This window comes from Trachemys scripta, chromosome 1 (assembly GCF_013100865.1).
Source record: "Trachemys scripta elegans isolate TJP31775 chromosome 1, CAS_Tse_1.0, whole genome shotgun sequence".
NCBI classification, from domain to species: Eukaryota; Metazoa; Chordata; order Testudines; family Emydidae; genus Trachemys; species Trachemys scripta.
Window position 1 is genome coordinate 91,156,299 of NC_048298.1, and position 21,726 is coordinate 91,178,024.

Consider the following 21,726-nt stretch of genomic DNA (forward strand, 5'->3'; position numbering starts at 1 on the left):
TAAAACTCCTCAGTTTCCTAAAGCAAGTGCAACTGGGGCATCTGGGAGATTCCCATGTTCTCCTATGCCTTTCCCGACAAGCACTTCCCTCTGCAGCCAGCAATCTTGGGCCTTTCTTGGCCCTACCCCATTCTGGAATGGGAGTAGCCACAGTCATTTTCCCTATTGGCTGGAGTGCACACCTTACAAACTTGTTCTATGAGTTTCAAGGAGAAGCCTACTGGGCTGGCAGCAAGTGTGTTTCTCCTGTGCTAAGGGGTGCGGAGAGGAGAGGTTTGTCCTAGTGTGACTTTTCTTGCACCCAGTCCATGTGCTGTTACCATCATCCTACCATCGAACAGTGCTTGAGTCACAGGTGGGGAGGGAGGTGGAAAACTGCAGGGTGGCATGTGTCGGCACCAACCAGCATGACCCTTCCTATCTACCCGTTGGGAAAGGCCACGATCCTCCAAAATCCAATTCTAAGCAGTGCATCATTTGTGACTTACTTTACTGGGGAGGGGAGCAGGGCTCCATAACGTTCTGCTATTGGATTGCGTGGTGGGGAGCCCTGAGTCCATGAAAGCACTGGAAAGATCACAGAGGGAGTGGCCATCATGGACTCTCTGCCCCAAGGGAGACTCAACTCCAGCAGGCAGGAGATGGGAGGCAGGAATCTGATCACTTCCCTGCAATGATGTCATGGCAACAAGATGCACTGCTACACAGCCAGATGAGAAGTGTTGGCTTTGAAGCTCTCCAGCTCTTGTTTCGCTGCAGGCTCAGACCTGACTCCATGAAAAATCTTTCAGTTAATATTTAATGCTGGCATTGAAGTGATGCAGAGCCTGAGGGTTGCAAGCGTCGCGCCCAGCCTACTTTCTGCTTCCCACTGTGACACTAACTCACTTCTGCCACAAGAGATGAGGATTTTGAACACTTCTAATGGGATCTCTGTTAATGGGCAGGCTCCCACCCATACAGTGATGATGATGATGAGCCCATAAGCTGGGTATAGGATCCCCACACACAGACTGACCTCAAACCCAGCTCTGTGACCTGGGGAGGTGTGGGGTCCCCACACACTGACCCAGCTCAGACCTGGCCCTATGACATAGGAGATGATAACCCCACTGCTCAATTGTGGGGGTCCCCACGCACAGAGCAGAGACCAATTCATTTGACATAAGCCACTGAATAGCTACCAGGTGGTAAAAACTTTTGGGAAGCAGGAACCTAATGGTCTGTATTCCATACACAATCCCTTTGAGCCTCTTTGTTCCCCCAGGCCAGGGCCAGCTTGGAACCAGTGATCGCCCTGTGAAAGGCTCTGTAGCCCTTCCCCAGTCCCTCAGCATTATCTGCTCCCTGCTGCCTGGCTAGGTCAGCAGGACTTTGAAGTCAGACCTTTTGCTGGAAAGCTCTGCTCATGTGAGCCCAGAACACAGATGCACTTAAGACTTAATGTCTTTAGCACAGACTAAAGGGGGAAATAAGACCTGTGCATTTACTATCGGCCATGTTATTACTGCAGCTCAAGGAATGAAATATAGCATTGTCAGAATCTGGGGCGGCCGAAAGTGTCAGCTGGAGACAGTTACTAGGCAACCATTGCACCATGGGACATGAGCAAGCAGAGAACTCATCGTTCTCTCCACAGCAGCTCTGTGTGGATGTGTTCAAGAAAGTGCGTATGTCCTAGAGAATGTATGACTGTGTGTCAGAAAGAAAAGTGTGAAAGGGAGGAAAGTGATACTGAGTCAGAGGAATGTGTGTAAAGAATGTGGGGCTCTGTGTGTGCCCACAGGTGCCATCCAACCCCCTAGAGCTGGGCCCAGGTTGGTTCTGCTGACATGGCCACAAAGGGCTTCACATCTTAGCCCCAGCTCCCTGAGTTACCTATTCTCCTTTCCCCAGATCTCTTAGGTGAAAGGAAAATTTAAAAGGGAAAACTGGCATCTCTTTCACTCCTGTACCCCAGTGCTGGCTTCTCACCCTCAAGATGGTCTGGGTCCCACTGCCTGTTGCATTAAGTTTGTGATGGCCAGCTTTGCAGGGTTGGTTAAAAACAGGAAGCTCTCCTGTCTCTTTCCCTTCGTGGCCTTCCTGACGGACCCAGCTTTGTGTGACTATACGTCACTGGAAAGGTGAATTTCCTGCAGGAAGGTTTCCCAGGGTTAAGGAGCTCTTCAAAAGGATTGAAATCCTCCAAATCCATTTGGCTTAGAAAGTCGCTAGCAAGCTCATTTGAAACTGATTGAAGATGCAGCTTTCTCTCCCACTTCTGATTCCTGCTTGTCCCATTCTTGTAAAGCATATAGTGCGGTATCAGCAGAAACAAGGTAGTGCAAGGGGCAGGTATCATATAGTGCAGGTACTTGAATAACTCTTCCATGGCACCTTGAGCGTGACATCAGCACCCTTTGCTATTCCAATGCTGGAATCCCACCCCAGATTTGATGATGCACCTAAATTCTGACCCAAAACATCCTCTATTATTCCAGTTCTAGGATCTCCAAAGCAGTTGTACATCCACCTTGCTCCTAACCTACAGCACCAAGTCTGGAACCCCTAAAGCAGCTTTGCCAGCACACCTCACTCCTGATCTGCACCCTTGATGTGCCAGTCCCATCCCTCTCCCCTAGCTCTGCCAATACTTAAATTGTTGATATATCCAGTATGAGTGTCTCTGTATGTACGTGTCAGTGAAGAAGCTGGTATGTTTGAGGGGCCTTGTAGGTATGAGGGGGGATGTTAGTGTATATGTGGTTGAGTAAGTATATATTTACATGTGAGTGGGGATATCTGTCAGTGTCCCATTGTGAGCAGGAGGTGGGAGCAAGTTCTTTATAGGTGGATGAATATGTAGATGTAGGTGCATGCACATAGATACAAATGCAGATGTAGATGGGGGCATATTAATGCATATGTCAAGATGACTGGGGGGTATGTGAGTAGGAAGGAGTAGGTGAGTGGGTCCTGATGTAAGGGTGAGTGGGCATGTCAGGGTGAGTGTGTGGGACTATGTACGATGGTATGTCAGTGTGAACGGATGGGGGTACTTGGGTGAGTATGTGGGGAGCAGTCTGGGAGAGAGGCTGCAGGGTGGATTAGGTGAGGGGATTGTCTGCAGTCACTTCTGTCATTGAACAATCTGCTGCAACTGATCTGGAACTTGCCCCGTTCACTCTAACCTTGGCACTGCCTGCTCTTCCCTTATCAACACTGATAAACCAAGCTGCAACCTCCCTTCCTCTCGCTGTCCTACTGATAGCTGCCACATCCAGGGGGTCCTCTCCACAAGGGACCTGGGAGCTGCTCCGGACTCACTGCCATGGACAGACACAATCACCTTTTGTCCTGAAACGGCAACAGCAGCAGAAGAGAAGGTGACGGGTGTTGCTAGCTTAGTTTTCACCTGCAAACCCCAACTTCTGCATTGCCCTTACTTTTTAACACCGAAACTCCAAATCCAGGGTGCTACACTGCTCGGGACTTCTCCATCCGTCTTGTTTTTGGCAAGGGGATCACACTGCGTAAGTATTAACTCTTTCCTACCCACCCGTGGACGTTTGCACCTTGCCACGTGTATCAGCCTGGAGAGGATGTTACGCCGATTGCAGACTCTGCTCCAGAGGAAGTTTAAAATTTTGCTCTTCTCTCTCCTCCTCTTGGCTCTCCTGATGCACATGGCATTGGACTTGGCTCTCCCAGTTGCTCCCAGCTCCTGCAGCTGTATCCCAAAAGCAGCGAACCCCTTGGGCCTCCCGCCATCCGGCCCGTTAGTTTCAGTCCAAAAAAAGTTGAGCCTGCGGATCCTTCAGGATTTCAGTGGCAGCAATGGGTCCTTGGAGAAAGGCTCCCGCTCACTGGAAGGGAGGCCACCAGCAGGTGGCGGAAGTAAGATGGTTCTCAGAGATCGTGACTTTAAGCACCAGTGGGCAGGGGTGAAGTCGGCATGGACAGGGCGGTCAAAGATGGCAGCACTCTTTGAGCATCCCCTCTATAAGATCCCAATCCCGGAACTGGTGAAGAAAGACAAGCTCTTCAGTGTCAACCCCAAAGAGAAGTTCACGCTGAAAAGCAGTGGGAGTGATGAATGGTGAGAGACCACCTGACACAGTATATTCTTTAGGAACACAGTAACCAGACCAGCCTATGGTCCATCTAGCATGGTATCGTGTCCAGGGCTGGCCCAAAATGTATTTGGATCCTCGGTAAATAATTAGTTTGGTGTCCCCACTTTTCCTCCCCCCTTGGTTTAGAAGAGCCAGGTCCCAATCCCAGAATGCCAGGATGCAATGCCGGCTGGCCAGCCAGCCTTGTGTTCTAGCACAGGGCTATGACCATAAATGTGGCATCCTAAGCTGCTACCCACGTATAGATAAAGCCAGCCATGGGCCTTCCTCCATGAGTGGCCACTCTCAGATCCTTTGCAGGAAGGCACAAAATCCCCATAATGCACCTAACTAACTGTGTGATGTGATATACCATATTTTTGGGAGGGTGGGGATGTTTTGAATTCAGCGAGTGATCAGCTTTTGCCCTGGAGCATGGGGCATTGTAACTTTATCCTAGTCAGAGTCACCGTTATTCCACACCTCATAAATGGCCTCCTTTTGAACTGTACTAAGCTATTTGCCTCAGCTGTCCTGTGGCAATAAATTCCACAGGTTAGTTATTGGCTATGGCCTGTGTTTTCAGAAGTCACTAGTGATTTTGCGAGCCCCACTGGAGGCTCCTCAGAGGGCAGGTGCTCAACACTTTCTGACAATCAGGCCTCTTTAAAGTGTCTCAAACTGGGCTGCCAAAATCAGACGATATGAGCAAGTATTTCCTTTAGTCCATTTTAAATGTACACCCTTGTAATGGGAGGGCCCCCTTGTCCTCATCTCCTGAAAGGAAGTCAAATGGGAGCTTTTGGGCTGGCCAGCTCTATACAATTCATTATATTATATAATTTTTATTCTAATAAATATTTATTCTATCTCCTCATCTCCTTTCCAAACTCAATAGTCTTGAAGCTCTCAGTGCATAAGAAGTCCTCTTCCCCCTCTCCATAGCACTAACCATTTGCATTCCCGTTCTCCAGACTGCCCCCCTTTGAAATGTGATGACCAACAGTTAAGTTACCTACAATCTCAGCATTACTTCCTGCCTTGCATTTCATGAGATGCTCTCTGATCTGCACAGGACTTGGTGGTGCAACAATCACACTGTTGGCATGTGGTTATTTGCGTCCCCACGTGCCTGTGTCACCACTATTGCCTAGATGAAGAATTAAAAGCCAGTTGGTAATTAATATTGTAAATACATAGTAGCTACTTTAAAGGAACCACATTGTAGTTATTAAAAATAAAAGTTAGAAAGAATGGAAATTCGGAGCTATATTCCACAAACAACCTTAACCCTATCTATCTCAGAGGATTAGTCTGTCATATGGCTATAATTTAACCTGGAAGATGGGTATGTGCTGTTTAAGGTAGAACTATTAAATGATGTAGTTTCAGTATACTTCCAGGGCAGAGGAGTAGATGTAGAGTATAAACTCTTTGGGGGTGGGACTGTCTCTTTGTTCTTTGCTTGTACAGTACCTGGCACAATGGGGTCCTATTCTCAAGTGCCCAGATCCTCAAAGATATTTAAGCTTCTAAGTACATTTAAGGATCTGGGCCTAGGTGCTACTGTAATGTAACATCATAATGCAAGTATGCAGAAACTACACTGATTGATAGTTTTAATAGAGATAACGTGAACTCCTCTCCCCAGGTAAATCAGAGGTATATGACAAACTAATCAAAGGGAAATAGTGGGTCAGGATAAAGGATCAGTGTTAAGGTTGTTTCTGGAAAATAACTATGAATCTCCTTTGTTCTGACATTTTAAAATATATAAATACAGGTGTCTCCTTTAAAGTAATTGATATCATACAACTAACTGTACACACAGGTGGTAATTCTTATGCTGGGAAGAATTCAGTTAGATTTGGGCTCTAAGTAAAAATACAGGCAAAACAGGGCTAAGAAGTTTAAATCTATTGCCTTTCTTAAAGTGATACTGTGGAATTTTTCTCGGATCATCAAATAACGCATCCTCCCTCTTCTGTGCCCAGCAGGCACTGTGGGCCAAAGGTTTGGTCTGCCCTAAAATACTTGTCATGTGGTAAGACCAGATGCAAGGGGACACTTTGGAGAGGCCCAGTCCAGGCAGAGCCAGGGATGCTGTAGGTCAGGACTAGGGTGACCAGACAGCAAGTGTGAAAAATCGGGACGGAGGTGGGGGGGTAATAGGAGCCTATATAAGAAAAAGACACAAAAATCAGGACTGTCCCTGTAAAATCGGGACATCTGGTCACCCTAGTCAGGACTGAGATGTGTGTAGGAGCCTAGGCCTGGAATAGCAGGGAGTGCTCTCCCACCTCTCTTTGTATTGCCATTCCTCCTAGCTCCTTTCTATCGGCCACGTGTGACTCTTGCGTTTGGGGAGGCTGGATCTGAGCACTGGAAGCTCCCTAGAAGTGGGGCAGGGCCATTGGTGCCCGAAATGTAGCCCTGCTCCTGCTTGCCTTCCTCCCCCTGAGGCCCCACCCACCTGATGCTCACTTCTCTCTGCCATCTCCTGCATTAAGGGCAAGCGACGGGGAGGGGGCGGAGAGGAGTGAGCGGGGAGGGACCTTGGGGCGGAGCGTGGGCGCGGCCATGGTCTGGACGCTGGTGGCGTCCCCACCTCTCAGGAGCTTCTGCCGGCGGCGCTCCAAAGGCGGCGGGTCAGCGGAGCGCCACATCCAGCATTGCTTGCTCCATATGGTGAGGTTTAGCCTCCCCAAGCCTCTTATACCCGCTACCCATGTTCCTCTCCAACCAGTCCCCTCTCAGCTTCTTGTTTGCTGATAGATGTGTGAGAAGGGGCTGATCTTGTCTTGGTGTGACCATAAGGGAGCACTTTGGAGATGGAGAGTACATTGTGCATGTCCTAAACCCTGTTGTTGTTATGCGGGGGTGGCTTTTGGGCTGCAGGGTCAGCAGCAGTAAAGCAGAGATGGTCCTTCCGACTGGGAAGACTCCATATGATACCTATCCCACATGGCTCAGGTTCCACATTGGCATCAATCGCTATGAGCTGTACTCCCGGCAGGACCCCATCACTCCTACGCTGCTGGAGGAACTGGCTACACAGAAAATCATCGGCTCAGGTATCAGTCTCACTTGCCTCCCCACGCGTGCCCTCCGTGTCTGCATTGCTTTTTGTCCCCCTTTCTGTGTCTGTCTGTCTGTCCCTCTCCTCATTCCCTTTTCTCCTGCCCTGGCCCTGATTCTTATCTGTATCATTTCAGTCCAGAAACCAGGAGGGACCCAGCTGAAGTTGATCATGACGTTCCCAAATTATGGAGAGGCACTCTTCAAACCCATGAAGTGAGTAAGGCCAGCAGGAGAGGGGCCAGGGCCCGGTCAGTTCCAGAGATGGGCCTGTACCAACATCCTGGATCCCATCCGGGCTTGGGCTCATCTTAAATCATTTCATTACGTGGTGAGGAAATCCAGCTAGGAAACTGAGGGAGGCAGGAACTCTAGCCTTATTCCATGAGCTTACTTACCAGAGCCCCTATAAGGGAAGCTGGTGAGGACATGAGGTGACCTCCCCCACTGACACCTCCTTCCTGGGAACAAGTGAGACATGCTGGTCAGCTGTTTGTTTCTGATGGGGTGGTGCGACCTCTTGTGGTAGAGGGGAGCAAATCCTCAGAGTGGATCATTTTGTACATTGTTTGCACAACTTGTAGGACTTATGAGAGGTGGGGGGCAGGGAGGACGGTTGAACCAGGGGGTCCCGAGCAGGGTGCCCCCCAAAACATCTGTAATGTCTGTGTCAATAAAGAAATGGGAGGAGGTGGGCCCCAGCCAACATGATGTACTGGAGCTGCTCATTTCTCTCTACGGGCCTGACAGCATGTACATGTAAAGAATAACAGCAGGAATGTCAGGATGGGGGGCTCTATCCTGGGAAGCAGTGACTGAAAAAGGGTTGGGGGTCATGGTGGATAATAAGCTGAACATGAGCTCTCCGGGTGATGCTGTGGCCAAAAGACCTAATGCAATTCTGGGATGTATAAACAGGGGAATCTCAAGTAGGAGTAGAGAAGTTATTTTATCTGTGTATTTGGGATTGGTGCAAGCGCTGCTGGAATACTGTGTCCAGTTCTGGTGCCCACAGTTCAAGAAGGATGTTGATAAATTGGAGAGAGTTCAGAGAAAAGCCACGAGAATGATGAAAAAATTCGGAAACACACCTGACACGATGATAGACTCAAGGAGCTCAATCTATTTAGCTTAACAAAGAGACAGTTAAGGGGTGACTTGTTTATAGGCTATAAGTATCTGTATGGGGAACAAATATTTGATAATGGGCTCTTCAGCCTAGCAGAGAAAGGTGTAGCATGACCCAATGGCTGGAAGTGGAAGCTAGACAAATGCAGACTGGAAATAAGATGTAAATTTTTAATGGTGAGAGTAATCAATCATTGGGACAATTTACCGAGGGCCGTGGTGGATTTTCCATCACTGGCGATTTTTAAATCAAGACTGGATGTTTTTCTAAAGATCTGCTTGAGGAATGAGTTGGGGGGAGTTCTATGGCCTGGGTTATACAGGAGGTCAGGCTAGATAAGTGGTTCTCAACCTATTTACCATTGTGGGCCACATATTCAGCTCTCTATGTATTATGTGGGCTGCAGCTGTGTGCTGTATGGCCCTGAGGGCGTCACATGGGCTGCAGCTGTATGCTGATTGGGCCACAAGCAGCCCCAGGGGTTGAGAACCACTGAGCTAGATGATCATAATGGTCCCTTCTGGCCTTGGAGTCTATGATTCTGTGAAACATATAGCAAACGATGGGGTGACACTGAGGCAGTTAATGAATGGGGATGGGAAGTGGTTTCCACAGCTCTGGTGTCCACAGTGAGTTTGGAGACGGAAGTGACATAAAACATGCACCTAGATCAGAAAGTGAATGACTCTAAGGCTACATCTTCACTACCCGCCTGAATCGGCGGGTAGAAATCGATCTCTCGGGGATCGAATTATCGCGTCTCAACAATCGATCCCCGAATCGACGCTTGTACTCCACCAGCGCAGGTAGGAGTAAGCGCCGTCGACAGGGGAGCCGCGGCAATCGATTTGCCGCCATCCTCACAGCGGGATAAATCGGCTCCGATACGTCGAATTCAGCTACGCTATTCGCGTATCTTAAATAGATCTTCCCCTCCCCCCCCCAGTGAAGACATAGCCTAAGTTTCCCCCATAGTGGTGAGCAGGCTTAGACTCAGCACTGGAGGCTTTAACCTCCTCTGTCCCATCTCCTCCCCCCCTTCCCTTTCATTTCAGGCAGACCCGGGACCAAGAGACCCCAGCAGATTTCTTTTACTTCTCGGACTTTGAACGACACAATGCAGAAATAGCAGCCTTTCACCTGGACAGGTGAGCCCCTCAAAGCCCTTCCAGCTCCCAGCTCTGTTCTTCAGGGGACAGAGAGTACATCTATTAAAGGAGGCTGGCAGCAGCCCTGAAATCTTAGCCACAGGATCTGCCATTTGCAGGGAGCCCCCTTTCTCCATCTGGTGGGGAAAGAGGGGAATCCTACTTCAGACTGTATGTCACCAAACATCATGCACATCTACAATGCTATGTAGATTCAGCTCCATGTTCATTCATTCATAAGATCCCGCACACACATTGCTTATTCAATGGGCCCAAACCTGGCTCTGGAAGGCATATGCCTTTGGCAATGCACCTCAGTCTTGACCTGCAGCATTTCCTACTTTAGCAGTCCTGGGACCCCCTGATAAAAGCAGCTGTCAATACCCTTCAATCCTGACATTAGAGCACCCCTCGCCTTCCCCCCAATCCAGCTCTGTCCATGTACTCTTGTCCGGACCCATAGAATCCCCACTGGCCTGCCCCTGGCCAGTTCTGGCCTGCCACACAGCTCTGCTGATGTACCCTAATACTGACCCCATGCACTTCCAATCAGGGCCGGCTTCAGGGTTTTGGCCGCCCCAAGCAGCCAAAAAAAAAGAAAAAAAAGCCGCGACCGCGATCGCAATCTGCGGCGGCAATTCGGCGGGAGGTCCTTCGCTCCGAGGCGGAGTGAGGGACCGTCCGCCGAATTGTCGCCGAATACCTGGACGTGCCACCCCTCTCCCGAACGGCCGCGCCAAGCACCTGCTTGACAAGCTGGTGCCTTGAGCCAGCCCTGCTTCCAATACAGGCCTCTCCTAAACACAGATTGTCCTGCCAGATTGTAAAGTAATTTTTTGATGTGAACCAATATCTACTTAGGGACAGACCCGACTGAAATCTACCACCATTGCACGTCGGGTGCAGGACACAGCCCCAATGCAACCTATTCTTTATTTCCCCAATGACAAAGTCAGGGAGTTTCTGGTGAATTCCTAGCCTTCATTAGACAAATTTATTTGGTGGCCTGAGAGTGCAGCCACCAACTCTTGCTGGTGGCCGCTCTCACACTTTTCCCTAAAATGCTTAATTAGCTTTAGGAAAAACAAATAAATATGCCCATATACACATCCAAATCATTGTAATTTATTTATTGCAAGCTAGTAAGTCTGTTGTGAAAAGTGATATTAAACATATATCACTTTTCACAGTAGATTAACTCAGCCCCGGCAAGCCTAGGGACAAATTAAGCCCTGGATGGGGGTTGGGGGAGGCAGCGGGGGCCAGGGGTGATGGGGGGGGTGTGGATGGCCGGGGAAGGCAGCGGGGGACCAGAGCCTGAAGCCCCGCGACTGTGGGATGGAGTGTGAAGCCATGTGGCCGGAACCTGGGGCCCTGCTATTGCGAGGCCAGAGCGTGGGATTGGAAACCAAAGCCCTGTGGCAAGAGCCTGCTGCCCCACCACCCCAGGGCTGAAGCCCAAAGCCTGAGCTCCACTGCCCATGGGAAGCTGGGGAACTCACTGGCTGCCTGCTCCTCCAGTGTTGTGCCCCAGGTGTCTCCAGAGGGGGGCATGACCCAACCCCTGCTGGCAGCCCTAGCGACCAATACCAAAGTCATGCATCTAGGAGCACCAGGGAGGGGGAGGGGCTGCTGCTTTGCTCCCCCGCATATCCCCCCCAGTCTCAGCCCAGGAAGCTATGGCCGCAAGAAAAGCCCTTGGTGGCCCCATGTGTCTATGGTGGCTGCATTTGAGAAAAGCTGCATTAGAGAATCTTCTCCAGGAACTTAGGAGTTGTTGTATTGGATCAGATCATCTGTACTCAATCTCCACCTAAGAGAGAGCAGGGCAATGACCCATGGGCCATCTAGGCTGAAAACCTGTGTCCAGCACCTGCCAGTATCTGAAGCTTCAGAGGAAGGTGCAAAATCCCCGTGATTTGCACCTAATTGTGCAATACTACGACAGTGGGGTAGTGGAGATATTCCTGACCCCACATCTTACACACCAAAGCATGGTGATCAATAGCCCTTGTCATTTTTACTCTAGCTAAAGTCACTGCAGATGTTGTTCTTACCATCTTCCATCTGGTTGTGAAACAAGCACTCGGAAGAAACTGCTTTGGTCCTGTGTTTTGTTTAGTTCCTTGTGTGCTCTCCTTGTCCCCGAAGGATCCTGGATTTCCGGAGAATCCCCCCAGTGTCTGGTCGTTTGGTGAATATAACTAAAGAGATTCGTGACATCACAACTGACAAGAAACTGGCTAGAACTTTCTTCATTTCCCCAGGTGAGTGTTCTCTGCCTGTGTGCCCATCACAAGCTCCCTGGCTGGGCTCCTGTGGGGGGAACTGCAACTCCAGTGACACGCATCTTCACACCCCACTTGCCACTGCCCAACCCACATGTAATTAAGGAATGATCTGCAGTGCATCTGGATGGAGATCACCTGCCTGAGTGCGCTGGAGCCACTCAGTTTCTGCCTGGGTTCTATGTTTTCCTCCAATCCAGATTATAGGCCTGGTTGCTCCATCTCACTAGGGATTACCTGCCCAGGAATCCCATCTTCCCTTGGAGTTATCTGCCTGAATGCCTCTTTCCCAAGATACAGGACTTCCCAACTACTTTGCCCAGTGGGCAGGTCCTCTCCCCAAGCGCATCAATCTCCTGCTAGCTGTGTATTTCAGCCTGTGGGTGTGATAGTGGGATCCCAGCTATGTCCTTGCTGCTTTCCAGCCACACTGGAGCCCTTTTAGGTTAACTGAACAATGAGAGCAGACCTGCTCTCTTCTAATCTAGATGGATTGCTGAACACAATTACTGTCCACGTCCTGCAGGTGAGCTCTCCTCAGTCAGCGTGCCAGCGCACTCACTAGATAGGCTCTGTTATTCTTTGGGTGGGTTGGGACTGCTGCTTTTTGCTGACCTTTGCTCTGTCCTGATTTGACCGGCTCCCCCCAGCCAGCAATGTCTGCTTCTTCGGCGAGTGCTCCTACTACTGCTCCACGGAGCACGCCCTGTGTGGCAAACCGGACCAGCTCGAGGGCTCCATGGCGGCCCTTCTGCCCGACAAGGAACTGGCCAAACGCCACTCCTGGCGCAGCCCCTGGAGACGCTCGTACCACAAGAGCAAGAAGGCGGAGTGAGTGTGTTGGGAGGGAAGGTTCGGGTTGCAGGTGGCGAGTGTGGCAATGGGATGGGGGCTGCAGGAGAGATGTGGCGGGGGGACAGCAAGACCTACAGCTGTGTGGGGAAGAGGAGGCGGTGGGGAAGGTGGTACAGAGTCCAGACAGTGTCAAGGCGCTGGGTCAAACTGAAGGTGGTGGTGTTTCCCACGGCACGGCCACACATGATGGGGGACATGAGGGTTGCCAGGTGTCCAGTTTTCGACCGGAACGCCCGGTCAAAAAGGGTCCCTGGCGGCTCCATTAAAAGTCTGGTCAATGGTGCAGCGGTGCTAAGGTAGGCTCCCTGCCTGCCGTGGCTCCATGCGGCTCCTGGAAGCAGCAGCATGTCCCCCCCCCTCTGGCTCCTACGCATAGGGGCAGCCAGGGGACTCCGTGTGCTGCACCTGCCCCAAGTGCCAGCTCCTCAGCTCCAATTGGCCGTCAACTGCAGCCAATGGGAGCTGTGGGGCGGCGCCTGCGGATGGAGCAGTGCGCAGAGCCGCCTGACTGCATAGGAGCCGGAGAGGGAACATGCCACTGCTTCCAGAAGCTGCTTGAGGTAAGCGCCACCCGGAGCTGGCACCCCCCCATGTCCCAACGCCCTGCCCCAGCCATGATCCCTGTTCTGCCCTCCAAACCCCTCAGTCCCAGCCCGGAGAACCCTCCTTCACCCCAAACCCTTCATCCCCGGCCCCACCCAAAGTCTGCACCCCCAGCCGGAGCCCTCACATAAACGCCGCACCCCAACCCTTTGCCCCAGCCCAGAGTCTCCTCCCGCACCCTGAACCCCTCATTTCTGGCCACACCCCAGAATCTGAACCCACAGTCCAGAGTCCTCACCCCTTCCCACACCCCAACCCCCTGCCTTAGCCCAGAGCCCCCTCCCATACTCCACTACTCTTGGCTCCACCCCCCAGCCCAGAGCCCCTTCCTGCAGCCCAAACCCCTTATCCCTGGCTCCACCCCAAAACCCATACCCCCAGCCAGAGCCCTCAACCCCTCCCGCATCCCAACCCACTGTCTCAGCCCAGAGACCCCTCCCACACCCAAAACCCCTCATCCCTGCCGCCACCCCAGATCCCACGGAAAAAAATTGGTGGGTGCTCAGCACCCACTGGCAGCTCCCTGCCCTGCCCCCCCCGTTCCAGCTCACCTCTGCTCCACCTCCTCTGTGAGTGCGCTGCCGCGTCCTGCTTCTCCCCCCTCCCAGCGCTTGTGCCACAAAATAGCTGTTTCACGGGGCAGGGAGGGAGTGGGGAGGAGGGGGAACACGGCACGCTGGGGGAAGAGGTGGGGCCAGGGCGGGGATTTGGGGAAGGGATCCAATAGGGGCAGGAGGGGGCAGAGTTGGGGTGGGGACTTTGGGGAAGGGGTTGGAATGGGGCAGGGCCAGGGGCGGGGAAAGGGTGGAGTCAGGGCGGGGCCATGGGCGGGGGGGGGGAGGGCGTGAGCACCCACCAGTGCTGGAGAAAGTTGGCGCCTATGTTACGGCCCAGTGAAAATGAGCAAGTGAGAGAGGGTGGGGAGAGCAAGCGACAGAGGATGGGGGGATGGAGTGAGCGGGGGGTGGAGCCTTGGAGAAGGGGCGGAGCTTCAACGGAGGGACGGGGCAAGGGTGTTTGGTTTTCTGCAAGTAGAAAGTTGGCAACCCTAGACATCTACCATGGACTGTCCCTTGAAATCCGTTCCTGGGGGTGGGGATTGAGAAGGCCCAGGGAAGCCCAAATAGTTAAAAGAAGTCATCCGAAGTTTCTGTGATGCTCTCCCCCAGTCCCAGAGCCCAGGACACCTTGTGATTTCCCCCTTCGGCCTCTCTTCTAAGGTGGGAGCTGAATCAGAATTACTGTGCTCAGGTGAGAAAGACACCGCCCTATGACAGCGGCTCCCGCCTGCTCGACCTCATAGACATGACTGTGCTTGACTTCCTGATGGGTGAGTGGGTGCCCCTCTAACAACCTGCCCATGCCTTCCCAGGCCTGGGCCTACAGATCTGCCCACGTGTGACGCACTCGTGCCTGCAAGGAGGCTCTGAGGCTTTTGCATAGATATTTTTATTCACAGACGACTAGGGTTGCCAGGTTTGGTTGGATGTATTCTTGGAAATTTCATCACGTGACATAATCTTTAATTAAAGATTAATCTTTAATTCCTGGAGACTCCAGGCCAATCCTGGAGGGTTGGCAACCCTACAGATGACCCCTGCCTGCAGATAGTAGAGGGGCAGAGTCAGGGCAGCTGGCTTCAGTAGTGTTACTGAGCATACTCAGTCTATGTGAGCATGCTCAGTACAAGCCAAGCAGCAAATCCTTGAGGGCACATGATTCTGCATGCCATTTCTGCTTTTATTTATAGATCAGACAGATCTCACAGGACAATGACAGGGCCCCTTCTGGGGAACTTGCCTGTCTCCACTTCCTGCTTTCCCAGGCTACCCCTTCCCAGCTGTTACTCAGTGTTACTGCATTAGTCCCATGCTCTGCCCCCTATTGGCTGCACTGTGGTACTGCACTTCACACCACATTAGCTATTTCCATCATTACACTTAATTTAACTTTTAATTTCCAGAATTTTGTTTTAATTCTGTTTTAAACCAAATGAACCCTGGGCTCATCCACTTTCCCTCGTTCTGAAATGTCGTTCTTAGCACTCCGGTTATATATTACACTTTCTCCGTTACCAGCAGAAAGCTGTTTCCTTCTTGACTGTTATTAATGCCACTGGTACCATAATAACCTGCCCTAGATCACTGAGGTTCAGGTTGTTGTTTGGGAGGATGAAGTCCAGCTTATCAAGTGTTCCAGGGTAACAATCACAACAGTGGGTATAATATTGTCCTTTCACATGCTTCCTTGTTGACCAAACTACAGCATTGTTGGTCTACACTACACTGGGAGAGCTATTTTCTTCTTAGTAAAGGTGTCTTTTTATCTTATCTGTGCCAAGGTTTGCGCCCCCACACATCTAACTTCAGCATCCTGCTTTGCTTAGCTGGCCAACATTTTCTATATCTGTTTTTGCATCCTCTGGGCTGGAGTGTACAGCCAATGGCTCGCCCCTTCGAGCACTGCCAACAAATCACATTTCCTGTACAAAGGCCCTAGAAATAGTACCAACTAATGAAAATAGCTGTGCTGAAATTATTCCATTCTTGAGTTGTTGTGGCCCTGGGAACTCTTTAAATCAAGGCAATAAGGCTTGATAGCATCTATGAGCTTTGTGATTCATCTGTCTTCTCCCTTCCCACAATCGGCATTCAGAGCAGCTAGCGTTATGGTGCCATCTATTTTGAAGCAAGAGGGCAAAAAAAATGGTTAAATCCTGCTGTTACAGTGGCCACAGAGAGTATGTCCACACAGCAAAGAGAAACGTGGGCTTGCGGGACTTGGGCTGCAAGGCTGTTTCATTGCTGTGTAGACTTCATGGCTCTGGCTGGAGCCCAAGCTCTCGGACTCTGCAGGTTGGCAGAATCCCAGAGTTTGGGCTGTGGCCCAAGCCCGGATGTCCGCACAGCAATGAAACAGCCCTGTGAGCCCAAGGTGGCTAGCTCAGGCAGCCACAGGTTTTGATTTGCTGGGTAGACATCCGGAGTCAGTGCATCCTGACTCCTGCCATGTGACAGGGACCTGATCTTTTGTAACCCCACATCTGATGACTGAAGCCAGAAATAAAGACCAGTTGGTTATGTTCTGAATGTCTGTCATAGGATGGGAGAAGAACTTACATTTACTCCAGTGGGGCCATATGGGATGTAAATCTATGTGGCCTATATGTCTTGTGCTCTTACACTGGGTGGCTGGTGTTTTTAACGTATCTCCAAGCTGTTGAACAGTAGGATCTACATTCCCTTTCCTACAGACAATATTCAGTTTTACAGCATTTGCTGCACAGGTGCATTCAGCCGAAGGACGATGATGGCTATTGCCCAGTCACTGGCTAATGCTGTTAGTGTTTTTTTTCCCTACCACTCTCATTCCTGCCCCTCCTGTTTCATACCCTTCTTCTTTGCTATGGACGTATTCCAGTGCCATGCCTCGGTGCTGTTCACAATGTTCTGTTCACTTAGGGATCTGAAGCGCATGTCTAGATCACTGCTTGTTTGTTGTCTCTGCTGAGTCCCAATTTCTTTAACTGGTTACATAACTTGGATAGTTTCCCTTTTCCACTATCTTTTGTCACTGATGCAAGCAGTTAGGCTGATTTTGCTGCTGGTGCCATTGGACTTACTTCTGCTCCATTTATGGCTATTGTTCATTAATAGCTTTCAGGGTGCCCCAGATTGTTGCAGTGAGAATAGTTGGAGGCCTTCAGTCTCAGCTCCATGCTGGGGATAGATGGATCCTCCAAGTCCCACACACAACTTAGACTTTGAAATTAATGTCTTAGATTTGTCCTCAGTGATCTCTTCTCTTTCATCCCTTTCTCGATTTTTATTCTGCTACTTATCTGCCTCTTCCTTTTCCTGGATTCAGTTCAGGATACACCCTATTAAATACCATCAGATGGATTAACTGGGCATGCTGTTGTGGAGCAATAAGACTCATGTATGTATTCCTGAGCGTTGCAACTTCACTCCTTCTTTGGGAGTTCCCAGTTTCTCTGCAGGCCATTTTCCTCCCTTGACCCTTCTGTTAGCATTATCCATGTTTTCAAACACTTCTGTCCTTTGACCCCAGAGTTGAAGGTTGTTCCCTGAAGCAGATGTCTGAATGTTGATGCCCCAAACTTTAAGGGGTCTGTAACAGATGATGCCTCCCTCTCTCTAATTTTCTTCCTCTGGAATAAATGTGGAACTATGGCCAAGACTTTCAAAAGTGTTGAGTGATTTTAGATGCCCAACTTGAGACATCTAAAAGTGGCCTGATTGTCAGAAGGTGCTGAGTACTGGCCCTCTGCAAATCAGGCCTTTTAAGCTGTCCAGATCAGGGACCCCAAATCACTAATCATCACCTTTTAAAATCTTGGCCTGTGTCATTGTGCTAGCCAGTATTCACTCTCTGGTGCAGGCCTTTTCCTGCACCCGGATGCCTTACGCCTGACGACATACTGGAATAGTGGTCACCATTTTTCTTCTCGACTCTTCTTTCTGCAGCTTGGACAACAGCTACATCCCTGGTATCTCCTTGGCTGGTACCTCAACACTGTCCTGCAAGGGACTTCGGAGATCTTTCCCATTAGCTTATTTCACTTGTTTCCCCATATAGGCATATTATCGGATAAATTGTCCATTAAGCAAGTGTTAAACTTTCCTCTGAAGTGTATTGCACTGGCCATTGCTAAAGAGAGAAGGCTGGGCTTGATTGACCATCAGTCCTGACTTGTCTGCTTCTCTCTGTTGTCATGATTAGCTGCTTAACTCTACTGGAATTTATTTTCCCTGGCCATTTACAGTACCTTACAGTTCTCAGGGTCCTGCCATAGTAAGTGTTCCATGAGACTGAATTTTGGTATCTGGAGACAAGCAGATCCAATCAGTTTCTGCTGCCTTTTTGCTTCCAGTACTACCGCTGAATCCATGTGTTCAAGCAGAAATTCATCAGACCTTGCTTCTCTTGAGATCACTGCAGGTGAGGTCACAGTTCAGTCTGAATGCTGCTGTCAATAAATCTGTCAGCAGGGTGTGAAAAAACAGTTTGTGGACGTGAGCTGCTTCATATTTTGTCCCTGAGCAGGGTGTCCAGGCGCAGACAAAATCAGATTGCCGGGATCCCTAGCACATCCAGCAAAGTCTGATGTGTTCTCTTTAGAGCTCTGTGTCAATCCCACCTGCCGCTGGTACAATTCTGTCAAAAGCCTTGCTCAGCATAATATCTTAACCTATAGCTTTTGCTTTAATTAGAGTGAAGTTGGAATGCATCTCATGGCAATTCCTCACGGGGGAACCAGGAACCATGGGTGATTTAGCTGTAGCAGTATAGTTAAAGCAGTACAATTGCTGTGTTTAGACAAGCCCTTAAATCCCTTTTGTTATTTCTCTCTCCTCACTGGGGTTTGCGGCTCCTTCCAGTTTAGTAACATCTGTGAAAGCCATTAACATGCTATTCACTCCCTCTTCCAGATGTTAAATGAGATGGCTCCACCACTTATCTCTGCAGTACCCCTCTCTAGGCTGCTCCTCCAACTCACTACTGTGCCATTGCTTGCTAGTCTTTCTTAGAGTTTCCATCCAGGTTCCAGTCCACAGGACAGTGACATATCCAACATGATATCGACATCAATTTTAAGAGTAAGGATTCTGTGAGCCACAGTATCCAATGTTTTACTAAGATCCATTGACTTTGTAATTTTATCTAAAAAGCAGGAGAGTTTGACTGACAAGATCTATTATTGATAAATCTTGTGCTGTTTATTACTCATGGCTCCATTATCCTGAGTGGTGATTGCTAGGATCATTCTTCTTTCCTTTTTTAAAGATCAGCATCTCAACTGCTTTGTTCTAGTCTCTGATGATCTCTATGGATGTTCAAAAATAATCAGGGGTCCAAAAATATGTTCGCTTCTTCCTTCACTACCTGAGGATATATAGAAACCAGGCCATCTTCTTTACTCCCTTCACAGTTCCAACCTGCTCCACTCTACTCCCAGCTATTCCAGTCCTGCCCAATCCCACCATACCTACAGCTCTACCTTTGCACTTCAGTCCTGGCATGCAGCTCTCTCCTGCAGTTCCATTTCCCCACACTACAAGCACACAGACCTGAGCTGTAGCATCCCCCACTGTCCTAGTCTGGGACCTCCCCTGAAGAGAAATAGCCACTCTGTCAAACAAGGCAGTGATTTTGAGGCCCACCAAACTCATTTCACTGATGACCCACTAGAAGTTCAACCCACGTCTCTAAAGGAGAAAGGCTACATACAGCCCTAATTCAGCCTCTCCCCGCCATGAGACACTTTCTTTGCCCTGGTCTACACTGCAGAGTTAGGTCGACATAAGGCAGCTTACGTCAACCTAACTCGGTAAGTGTTTATGCTACAATGTTGCTCCTGCTGATGTAACTTACCTACTATGCCGACTTAATAACTCCACCTTCACAAGAGGTGTAGTGCTTAGGTCGACATGGTTAGGTCGATGCAGTGTCTGTGTAGACACTGCGTTGCTTACATCAATCATTGCTGCCTTTCAGAAGCCATCCCACAATGCCCCACACTGACAGTGAAATCAGTGCCCCTGGCTCCTGGTGAGGACATGCACTGCTGACACAAGGAGCATAGTGTGGACAGGCAAAAGTGATTTCATTACTGTGGTGGCTGTGTCGACGTAACTTAGGTCAACGTAATTTTGTAGTGTAGACACGCTCTTTGTCTACTCTATCCCTGGAGCTCAGGATGTGCTTGAAGCAGAATGTCCAATTTCTCTTCTCTGCTGCTTTCCCCCTTCCCCTTTGCCCTTCTCCTGTCCCCATTCTCCTCTCCCTTCTGCAGGTAACATGGACCGACACCACTATGAGACTTTTGAGAAGTTTGGTAATGACACCTTCCTGCTTCACCTGGACAATGGCCGAGGGTAAGAGTGGGAGATGGACTCCTGCTGACAAGGAGTATGGAGAACAGCAGACACAGGGAGGCCATGGGAAGGATCTGGCAGGGAGTGTCTCTGCACATGCTGGGAATGATGTGGCAGCCCAGACATGACTTGTGATGTCATTGCCATATTGCTGTTGAGGTCTCTGGCCCAGGTGGGATGGACAATATTGCACAGCCCATAAGGGGCACATTACGCTCATAATTGACACTCTCTTTGCTCTCCTTAGATTTGGGAGACATTCTCATGATGAAATGTCCATCCTGGCCCCTCTCCAGCAGTGCTGCAGGTAATGGCTCTCTTTACCCCTTCCCTCCTTCCCAATTCCACCCCAGGGGGGGTAACTTTCTAAGGAATCAGTGGAAGTCTGATTGTTCTGGTTCAGGAAGTGCCCTGTCTGGGCTTGGGCGACTGGATTTTCAAAGTGAAAAAGCAGGATCTCTGTCACATGGTGTAGACACCATGACACCCCAGAGGTGTCGGTTTCAGCAGTGGGCGAGCGATCCCTGCATATACTGTCTGCAAAGCATTTTGGGATCAGTCAGGCTGCACGGCATTGCATGAATAGCAGGTGTTGTCGGGGCTTGGTTGATTTTTCTTTTCTCCTTTCTTCCCTTCCACCCACCCCCACTCTTAGTATCAAGAAGTCGACATTCTTGCGCTTGCAGCTGCTTGCCACGGAGCCGTACCGCCTCAGTGACATCATGCGGGAGGCGCTGGCCTCAGACCGCCTCTCGCCAGTCCTATCAGAGCCTCACCTGGAAGCTCTGGACCGGCGGCTCCAGCGAGTACTGGACATGGTGCGGGTGTGCATGGCAAAGGGAGGCCAGAAGGAGGTGCTGGTGGATGACATGGGAAAGCTGAAACAGGCAATATGGCAGCGCCAAGAGACAAGGAGCAAAAAAGCGTGATGGGCTGAGCAGACACTCCTTCCCACCATGACCCCAAGGCTGCCTCTGCAATCTGGACTCTTGCTGAATGAGAATCAGCACTGGTGCAGCCAAAGCTAGGTGCCCATATTGGGGGCATAGTCCCTGAATCTACTGATGGTGGGGAGAGGGAGACAGTTTAGATGGGGAAGTGAGTGGGACAAAGAGGCAAGTGGGAGGTCTGGCTGTAATCAAAAGGGGAACCCTACAAAGTGAACCCAGGGGAGGGAAGTAGATTTCAAACTCCCGTAAGCGTTCAGCTCCTGCAGAGTCCAGGAGCCAGCAGGGCCGGTCTACACTAGAAACGTGCATCGGCACAGCTGCACCGATGCAGCTGCGCCGCTGTAGCACTTCTGGTGAAGACGCTCTAAGCCAATGGGAGAGAGCTCTCCTATCGGCATAATAGCTCCGCCTCCCTGAGAGGCGGTAGCTGTGTCAGCGGGAGAAGCTCTCCTGACGCCATAACGCTGTCTACACGGTGGGTTAGGTCAGTATAACTACATTGCTCAGTGGGATGGATTTTTCACACCCCTGAGTGACGCAGTTATACTGAAGTAAGTGTGTAGGTAGGCCTGGGTTTAGGTAAGGCTGAGGAGCCCGGGCTACTTAGGGAAAAAGGTTGCTCTTGTGGATAAGACACTTCTGGAGACTAAGGAGATCTGGGTTCATTTTTTGGCTCTGC

The 21,726-nt window shown here is 50.2% G+C and overlaps 1 protein-coding gene across 1 annotated transcript; it reads left to right on the forward strand.

Annotated features, from left to right (window-relative positions):
- Positions 1–3,252: 3,252 nt before the first annotated feature.
- LOC117880340 (extracellular serine/threonine protein kinase FAM20C-like) lies at positions 3,253–21,329 on the forward strand. The gene is made up of 10 exons (XM_034776435.1): positions 3,253–4,081; positions 6,996–7,171; positions 7,313–7,391; positions 9,360–9,452; positions 11,604–11,719; positions 12,391–12,571; positions 14,419–14,528; positions 20,016–20,097; positions 20,345–20,404; positions 20,753–21,329. Exons 1-10 carry the CDS (start codon positions 3,585–3,587, stop codon positions 21,024–21,026), a joined length of 1,668 nt encoding a protein of 555 aa, XP_034632326.1. The 5' UTR covers positions 3,253–3,584; the 3' UTR covers positions 21,027–21,329.
- The last annotated feature ends 397 nt before the right edge of the window (positions 21,330–21,726 follow it).